This window comes from Mustela nivalis (genome assembly GCF_964662115.1).
Source record: "Mustela nivalis genome assembly, chromosome: 1".
Lineage (NCBI taxonomy): Eukaryota > Metazoa > Chordata > Mammalia > Carnivora > Mustelidae > Mustela > Mustela nivalis.
Window position 1 is genome coordinate 210,707,915 of NC_139020.1, and position 8,619 is coordinate 210,716,533.

The following is an 8,619-nucleotide window of genomic DNA, read 5'->3' on the forward strand; positions in this document are numbered from 1 at the left end:
CACCCGAGATACGGCACCTCTTTTGGATGGGTGCTGCTGGACTATGCCCTCTGTGTGGCAAGGCGGCAGCCATTGCTGGGGCACAGCAGGAGCAGGCCGTGAACTTTCGAGTCAAGTATGAATTGAGTGTGTGTGTAAGTGTGCAAGGGGTTGAGCATGCCGCTGAGCCCACGGGTTCATCAGCAGAGAGATGTGATTATCAGCCCGTGAGGGCAAGGCTAAGACAAGCGGCCCCCCTCGGACAGAGTCCAGGTTCAGATCCCAGCAGGCGTATTCATCCTGTGGTCCTAGACAAGGGTCCCGCTGAGCCGCGGTTTCATGGTCTATACCGCACTCCCTGTCAGGGCTTCTCCAGGGATGGAGTGAGAATCCGGCACACGTCCTTGGCACACAGTGGGTGCTGGTTTAGCTTCAACCCTCCCTCCAGGCTTTCTCGTGAGTTGATCACATGTTGTCCAGCCCGCGGCTACGCTCTGCGGAACAGAAGGTGAGTGGGTCACGGGCTTATGGCCCCGCGGCCCCGGATGGGCACGCAGCATCCGTCAGCCGTGGAGAAACTTCTGGCAGGGTGGTAGCCGCGTCTGGGAGAGATTAAAGCGTTGTTTCCCCGCGATCCCACTTGCTCGCTGCACGCAAGCACGGAAGGTGTGTCTGAGCTCACGTCTGCGCGTGTCGTCGGGGCGCCCCTCCAGCGACTCCGCACCCGTCTGCGTGGACACATCCGCCCGCCCACTCTGCACGGGACAGATGTTCCTCTCCGAGGACCGGTGGGGGAGGGGCCAGCTCCGCGGGGCGGGGTCCAGGTGGCTGACGCGCGGGGCCACGCCCCCACCTTGGGACAGACCCGGAAGCGGTGGCGGCGCCCCTGGGGGAAGATGGCGCCCTCGGGGCTGAAGGCGGTGGTGGGGGAAAGTGAGTGCGTCTTCTGGGGGAGCGGGGGCCGGGGGTGCACGAACCCTGGGACGCCGGCGGCGGGGATTTGGCGGCCCGGCTGGGCGTTGAGCACCTGATCCTCGAGGGGGCGGGCGGGGACTCGGTCCTGCTGGACATCCCGGCTCTCCCGTGCCGGAGCTAAACAAAGTTGGGAGACTGGACTCCCGGGACCCAGGGGGATCGGGCTAGGGGTGGCGTAGGCAGGCGCCAGGGCTTGCAGGCCCGGACCCCCTAGGCTGCGGGCGGGGAGAGGGCGCAGCTGGACGCCCGACTGCCGGGTCTTCGAGCCTGGCAAAGTCCGGGGGGGGGGGGGGCCTGGACTCTTGGACTGGGGCCCGGGCTGGGTGCGCTGGTCAACTACCCCAGGTGGTGTGAGAGCTTGGGGGTTGTGGTCAGGCCAATGTCCAGGCCCGGGGGGTGGGGGACACCTTCCTTCTTGCCGGGTCCCCACGAACCTCAAGCAGCGTGAGGACTCGGGCGTCTCCGGCGTGGGTCGGGGCTCTTTGGGAGAGGGGTGGAGGTCGCCCCTTCCCCCATCTCAAGTAGTTCCGGCCTCAGAACCTCCTTCCTGCTCCTTCCGCCCTGGCGGTCCTGATAAGAGTGGACATGACACTCTGGGCGGGCGGGGCTACCCTGTCCCTTCTGCTTCTCCCTCCGCAAGGCAGGGCAGACTATGGCTCAAACCCCTAGCACCCCAGCCCAAAGCGGAGCCTCCTACACGAGGTTAATGCGGAGAAGCTAGGTCTGCTTCAGAGCAGGGAGTCAGGGGTCCTGCAAGGAAACTGATGGAGGTTGGGAGGGGGCGGTCTGGCTTCGAGGCCCCCACCAGGAGAACTCAAGGCTGCGATGGCGAGGCTGAGAGCTGGGCTCTGGAGGGAGGTGGACCCGTACATGTACTCTAACTTTTCAGTTACTCGTTCATCTAACGCATATTTGTTATTGAGTGACTACTTAAACCCCAGGGACTTAGCCATTTAGGGCTGAGGGTGCTTAGGCTGGTCACCCGTCCTCTGAACCTGTTTCCCTGTCTGTAAGTTGGGGGTGACCCTAGGGGTGCCCTCCCAAGACTGATGAGAGAAGTAAACAGGACTGAAGACGGAGGCCCAGCCCGGAGACCCAGAAGGCTGGGGGCCGTGTTGGGGCCAGCGAATCCAATATCCTGAGCCCGCTCTACCTTTCCCGCAGAAATTCTGAGCGGAGTCATTCGGAGTGTCAAAAAGGATGGGGAGTGGAAGGTATGGGGTTGGCAGAATGCCTTGTCCAGACCCATGTGGGAGGCCCTGAATGTGGGACCCATAAGTACTCCCTGGTTTGGCCGCTAGTCCAGGGGGTGGGGGTGGGGGTGTGCGGCACGCTGCGGTCGGGTCCTCCCATCCAGCCAGCTCTTGAAGCCGTCAGTCCTGCCCGCCACCCCAGCCCTACCTCGGGGGCAGCTGGAACCTCTCCTGGCCACTCCTCAGTCCATCAGTCGTTCTGTCCATCCATCCGGGCAGGTCCTCATCATGGACCGTCCAAGCATGCGCATCTTGTCCTCCTGCTGCAAGATGTCAGACATCCTGGCTGAGGGCATTACAAGTGAGTGGACACCCCCACCCCATGCTGCCCAGATGGGACCTGAGCATGGGGTCGGTCCCCTAATGCCCAGAATGTGTCACTTTCTATGGAGGACCCCTAGAGGGGCATGGCTGTGACCTTGAACATGCTGAACCCTGCCATGTAACCCTTAGCCATGCGCCCCACAGGGGGGTATCTCCCCTTAGGCGCCGAGGGCGTCCACTCCCCCTGCCCTGGCATCCAGCCCTCTTGCCCAAGTGTCCGACTCTCCGACTCTGAGATTCTCCATGAGCCCTAGTCCCAGTGCCACCTACATACGGCCCTTTCTCTGTTCCTGCTAGTTGTTGAAGACATCAACAAACGGCGAGAACCCATCCCTAGTTTGGAGGCCATTTATTTGCTGAGCCCCACGGAGAAGGTGGCGGTGTGAATGAGTGTGTGTGTGTGTGTGTGTAGATGCATGCCTCTGTGCATGTCTGCACATGGTCGGGGGGGACAGGCCATGGCTGGGAGGCTGGGGCAGGGCTTTGGAGGGGCAAGACCAGGCTTGGACAATGGTCTGCCCACCTCCCCCCCCCCGCCCCCCCAGTCAGTACAGGCCCTGATTGCTGACTTCCGGGGGACTCCGACCTTCACCTACAAAGCAGCACACATCTTCTTCACTGACAGTGAGTGAAACAGGCAGGGGGCAGGGGGCGGGGCAGGGGCGTGGGGCCACTCTAGCCTCATGCCCTCTCTTGCCACCCCAGCCTGCCCTGAGCCCCTTTTCAGTGAGCTGGGCCGCTCCCGTCTAGCCAAGGTGGTGAAGACGCTGAAAGAGATCCACCTGGCCTTCCTCCCCTACGAGGCCCAGGTACGGTCGAGGCTGGTCCAGGGTGGGGGGCGGGAGCCGGTGACCAAACAGCCTGGGTTCCCCCGGAAAGACACTGAATCCAGTAAAGAAGGGGGCCTTCGGGTCAGAAAGGAAAGCAGCCAACACAGAGGGGCCGAGTTCTTTCCACCGAGGGGGCGGGGCCCAGGCTGTTTCTCCGCCTCCTGTGGGCATCAGTTGAAAGCAGCCTGGCCTGCCTCCTGGGTGGCGAGGCAGGTTCCAGAGCCCAGGGGAAGCCCCGGGGAGCTGCAGGTGCTGGAGGCCGTGTGCAGGCCAGGGCTGCACCCAGAGCAGTAGCCCCGACTCTTATGCCCCCCCAGGTGTTCTCCCTGGATGCTCCCCACAGCACCTACAACCTCTACTGCCCCTTCCGGGTGGGGGAGCGGGCCCGGCAGATCGAGGCACTGGCCCAGCAGATCGCCACACTGTGCGCCACACTGCAGGAGTACCCGGCCATCCGCTACCGCAAGTGGGGACCCCCCCAGGCCACCCCCGCCCTGACCCCATCCTGCCTGCAGCCTTGAACCTCACTTTTGACCCCAGTCCTTGTCTTCGCCCGGGGCCCAACTCTCATCCCTAACCCCTTCCTTGACCTCCCGCGTGGGCCTGGCCCTCTTCTGCCCCAAGCCTGAGGCCCCCATGTCTGCCCACCCCACCCCCAGGGGCCCAGAGGTCACAGCGCAGCTGGCCCACGCAGTCCTGGCCAAGCTGAATGCCTTCAAGGCAGACAATCCCAGTCTGGGCGAGGTAAGGGGGCCTGCGGGGGGAGGAGGGGTTGAAGCTGCGACTGAGGAAGGACAGGGTCAAGATCCTCATCCCTGCCCACCGTCCCCCCAGGGCCCTGAAAAAACCCGCTCACAGCTACTCATCATGGACCGGGGGGCGGACCCCGTGTCCCCACTGCTGCATGAACTCACCTTCCAGGCGATGGCCTATGACCTGCTGAACATCGAACAGGACACGTACAAGTACGCAGAGCCCAGGGACACTAACCCGGGCACATCAGCTCCCACGTCCCTCCTCAGCTGCTTGCCCTGACCCTCCGTGTCCCGCAGGTACGAGACCACGGGGCTGAGCGAGGCCCGGGAGAAGGCTGTGCTGCTGGACGAGGACGATGACCTGTGGGTGGAGCTGCGGCACATGCACATCGCTGACGTGTCCAAGTGCGTGGGCCACGCCGTGTCCCCAGTCGCGTCCCCTCCCCCACCCCCCACTGTGGGTCAAGTGCATGGTCTTTGGCCCTGGGTGAGCGCCCCCCCCTCGTGCAAGCCACGCCCCTCAGCCAACTCCTCAGTGTGGCCTTGCCCATGGCCTAGTCCAGGGCCGCATGTGTCCCCTGGCTCCGGCGTCCCGGCTGTGTGACACCCCACATCCCCCGCACACACTGCTGTCAGACTACAGCCTTGGCGCCAGTCCCCAACCCAGCCCTGCTCACTCTTCACACTCTTCACCACCAGGAGGGTCACGGAGCTTCTGAAGACGTTCTGTGAGAGCAAGAGGCTGACCACGGACAAGGTAGGGGCGGGCGCGCGTCTGGATGGGCAGCTGGGGCAGAGAGGCCTGTGCCGCCATCGAGTGGGGGCGGGGCCCCAGTCCCGTGGCCGAGCCCGGAGTGGGATCCGGGTACGCAGGGCCAGGCCTCACGGCCTCCCTGTCCCCAGGCCAACATCAAAGACCTGTCCCACATCCTGAAAAAGATGCCACAGTACCAGAAGGAGCTGAACAAGGTGAGCCTGGGCGGGGAACCTGGGTGGGGGACTGGGACTCAGTTTCTGTCACCCCCCAACTTCCTCCTCCCACCCCGCAGTATTCCACGCACCTGCATTTAGCCGACGACTGCATGAAGCACTTCAAGGGTCCCGTGGAGAAGCTGTGCGGTGTGGAGCAGGTGGGGGCGGGCCTGGGTCGGGAGTGGGGCCTCAGAGACCTGCCGGTAGAGGGGGCGGGTCTGCAGGGGAGGAGCCTTGGAGAGGTGTGGCCCGTGAGGGGGCGGGGCTTCCGGAGAACTGTGATAGGGACTGTGATGGGGCTCCGCCCTGGGAGAGAGGCGGTCCTGGGACAAGGTTGCCGTCTATGGGTGGGCGGGTCCATAGAGGGGGTAGGAACCGGATAAGGGGTCGGGCCTGTGGAGAGGTCGGGGTCTTGAGAGGGGCGGGGCCTGTGGATAAAACCTTCAGAGACCTGGTAGTAGGAAGAAGGCCCTCCCCAAGGTCTTGCCTGGGACTCTGGGGGTGGCCCAGCTCTGGAAGCCCACCGACCCCTGCCCTGCAGGACTTGGCCATGGGCTCAGACGCAGAAGGTGAGAAAATCAAGGATGCCATGAAGCTGATCGTGCCGGTGCTGCTGGATACGGCGGTGCCAGCCTATGACAAGATTCGGGTCCTGCTGCTGTACATCCTTCTACGGAACGGTGGGTTGGGGGCCTGGGAAGACCTCCGGGGACCTCCATTCACAGGGGTCTGCAGTGGTCCTGGGAATCTCTCAACCCCACAGTTTTCCCGACCTTGGGATGTCCCCACTCAACAGGCACACTAGACCCGACAGATACACCCACCTCAACCCTGAGAAGCCCCGCCACTGATCTGGGGGCACGCTCACTGAAATGAGGGCTCCACTGACATAGCGACCCCCAAACCTGACTCCTTCAAACTTGGCCCCATCAACTCATTTGGGACCCCCATCTCTCCCCTCTGGGATCCCCATCCAGAATTCTAGCATCCTCTCCTGAGGACCCCCCCATCACAGTCTAGGGACCTCCTCTCGCCACCCTCAAACCCTTTCACCCAGGAACCCCGTGGCCACCTTTGTCTCCCTGCCCTCTCTGAGCCAGCCCCCCGCATGAGGGTCCCATCCCTAGAAGCCCACCTGTCCTCCTCCTCCAGGTGTGAGTGAGGAGAACCTGGCCAAGCTGATCCAGCATGCCAACGTGCAGGCACACAGCAGCCTCATCCGGAACCTGGAGCAGCTGGGGGGCACGGTCACCAACCCCGGGGTACGCCGGCCACAGGCCATTAGGGTCAGACTGGGCGGAGGGCAAATGTGAGCATGGGGGGCGGTGCCTGGGAGTCAGAGCCTGGGGCCTGGGAGCCCGGGGCCTCCAAAGCATGGGGGGGCGCTGGAAGGACAGGGAGGTCTGCGCAGGGTCAGGTCTGGGGACCAGCGGGCGCCGCAGCTGTCCCCAGCCATGGGTTGCATGATAAACGGGTGAGGTGTAGCCAGAGCTGTGGTCCCGCTGGTGGTGCGGTGTGGGGTGTGTGGCCGGAGTCCCAGGGGACGGAGAGCAGGGTCACCAGCACACGGTCGACCATGGGCTCCTGGAGGACTCAGAGGACCGCCCCCCCCCCGCACGCCCCCACCCCAAACTCACCCACACAGCAGCTTCTTGTACTCAGCTGTCTGCTTAGCCTCTCCTGTCTCTCTCTGGCCCCGTGTGTCCCACCTCCCCTGACCCTGCCTCCACTGCTGGGGTGGCTCTCCTGTGCCCTCACCTGTCGCTCATCTCTCTCCCAGCCCCCTGTCACCCTGCCCCCACCTCCCCATTTCTCTGTTTCTCCACACCTTTCAGCCTCTGTCTCCACCTGTCTGTCGTCTCTCTTTGCCACAGGTGTCAGTCTCCGGCTCTGAATCTCTTTTTCCTTCTCATTCCCTGTTCTCTCCCCCTCCCCCTCCCCCTCCCCCCCAACCCTCTCTCCTTCTCTCACCTTCTTCCCTCTCTCTCTGCTTCTCGGCTCCATTTCTCCATCTTTCTCTGCAGCCCCTCCTCTAGCCAGATGAGTCCCCAGTCCTGCCCGTGACCCACCTCCTTCTCCCCCATCCGCCCCGCCCCCGTCCCTGCGCCCCGCCTGTAGGGCTCTGGCACCTCAAGCCGGCTAGAGCGGAGGGAGCGCTTGGAGCCCACCTATCAGCTGTCCCGCTGGACCCCAGTCATCAAGGATGTGATGGAGGTACCACTGGTGGGGCCCCACCTCCCCCTGCCCCCCCCCCCAACCATGGCAAGTCGGGCCCAGGTCTAGGCCGTGGCTCAGTCCTCTTCATGTCACAGTGCTAAGCCTCAGGGCTTAAAGGAAAATCCCTCATTATGGGCATCCCCCCGGCATCCGATCTGCTCTGCTGTTGGGGGGGTCCCCAAGCCCACACCGGAGGAATTAGGAAAGCGGGGGTGGGGGGCAGCTCAAAGGGGAGCCGCACTTCCTGTCCAAGCACTGGCCCCTTGGTCCCCCTCAGGCCTCTTCCCCCTGCTGCCCACCCTCCCCGAGAAAGCCCCGTGTTCCCGCTTCACCCTCCCCACCACCAGCCCCTACCCGTCCTGGGAGCCCAAAGGAGCAACAGGCAAAAAGGACCAGGCCTGGGCCCGCTGTTCCTCTGGCCCCTGGCACCTCTGCCCACTTGGGGGCCCGGCAGCCTTGCCCCGCCCACCCCCGTGGAGCCCGGATGTCCTCACCTGAAGCTGTGAGGCTGTCCTGAGCCTCCCTCTCTGACTCCCAGGATGCCGTGGAGGACCGGCTGGACCGAAAGCTGTGGCCCTTCGTGTCCGACCCCGCCCCCACATCCAGCTCCCAGGCTGCTGTGAGGTGAGGGCCCCCGGGGGCCGCCTCCTGCCCCACGCCCAGGCCCATGGAGATGAGGGGTGTGGCCGTGCGGGGGAGAGTCTCCTGCCCGGACTGACCTGTGCCCGTCTCCCCCTGCACAGTGCCCGCTTCGGCCACTGGCACAAGAGCAAGGCCGGTGTGGAGACGCGGGCCGGGCCGCGGCTCATCATCTACGTCCTGGGCGGCGTGGCAATGTCAGAGATGAGGGCCGCCTACGAGGTGACCAGGGCCACCGATGGCAAGTGGGAGGTCCTCATTGGTGAGAAGCCAGGGCTGGGGTACCCTGGGTGCCGGGGCTGGACTCCTACGTGCTTTAGAGGGTCGGGCTGGCAGGGGACTCCCTGTTGGGTCCCCAAACCCTGGAGCCTGTGCAGGGCCTGTGTCGGGGAGCCCTGGGTGAGTGACTGGAAACTCCTGACTTTCTGAGGGGCTGGGGCTTGGGTTCCCACGGAAGGGGTCCCCTGGGGGCTGGACTCCTATGTTTCTAGGGAGTCTAGACTTCTTAGATCCACCTCCCCAACCCTCCCTCGCTGCCCAGGCTCCTCGCACATTCTCACCCCGACACGCTTCCTGGATGACCTCAAGACGCTGGACCAGAAGCTGGAGGACATTGCCTTGCCCTGACCCGCCCCCCTCCATCCCCAGAGAAATAAACTCCTCCTCCCTTCTCTC

General features: G+C 64.2%; 1 protein-coding gene across 2 annotated transcripts; it reads left to right on the top strand.

The window, feature by feature from the left end:
- The first annotated feature begins 736 nt into the window (after window positions 1-736).
- Window positions 737-8,619, top strand: STXBP2 (syntaxin binding protein 2). 2 transcript variants are annotated; one of them, XM_082733046.1, is made up of 19 exons: window positions 737-912; window positions 2,119-2,168; window positions 2,427-2,508; window positions 2,829-2,905; window positions 3,077-3,155; window positions 3,237-3,340; window positions 3,679-3,827; window positions 4,021-4,105; window positions 4,196-4,326; window positions 4,414-4,521; window positions 4,816-4,873; window positions 5,020-5,085; window positions 5,166-5,246; window positions 5,630-5,768; window positions 6,241-6,350; window positions 7,207-7,302; window positions 7,844-7,929; window positions 8,049-8,206; window positions 8,486-8,619. In XM_082733046.1, the coding sequence occupies exons 1-19, from the start codon at window positions 876-878 to the stop codon at window positions 8,569-8,571; spliced, it is 1,782 nt and encodes a 593-aa protein (XP_082589172.1). In that variant the 5' UTR covers window positions 737-875; the 3' UTR covers window positions 8,572-8,619. The 2 variants fall into 2 exon arrangements, 1 of the variants encoding a protein (XP_082589172.1); XR_014312348.1 differs by having other exon boundaries at window positions 738-912; window positions 6,869-7,302.

Coding starts and splice junctions, on each gene's coding strand:
- STXBP2 (XM_082733046.1), top strand. CDS start 876: ATGGCGCCCTCGGGGCTGAAGGCGGTGGTGGGGGAAA. Junction 4,106..4,195: donor ACAATCCCAGTCTGGGCGAG/GTAAGGGGGCCT, acceptor CCGTCCCCCCAG/GGCCCTGAAAAAACCCGCTC. Junction 5,769..6,240: donor GTACATCCTTCTACGGAACG/GTGGGTTGGGGG, acceptor CTCCTCCTCCAG/GTGTGAGTGAGGAGAACCTG.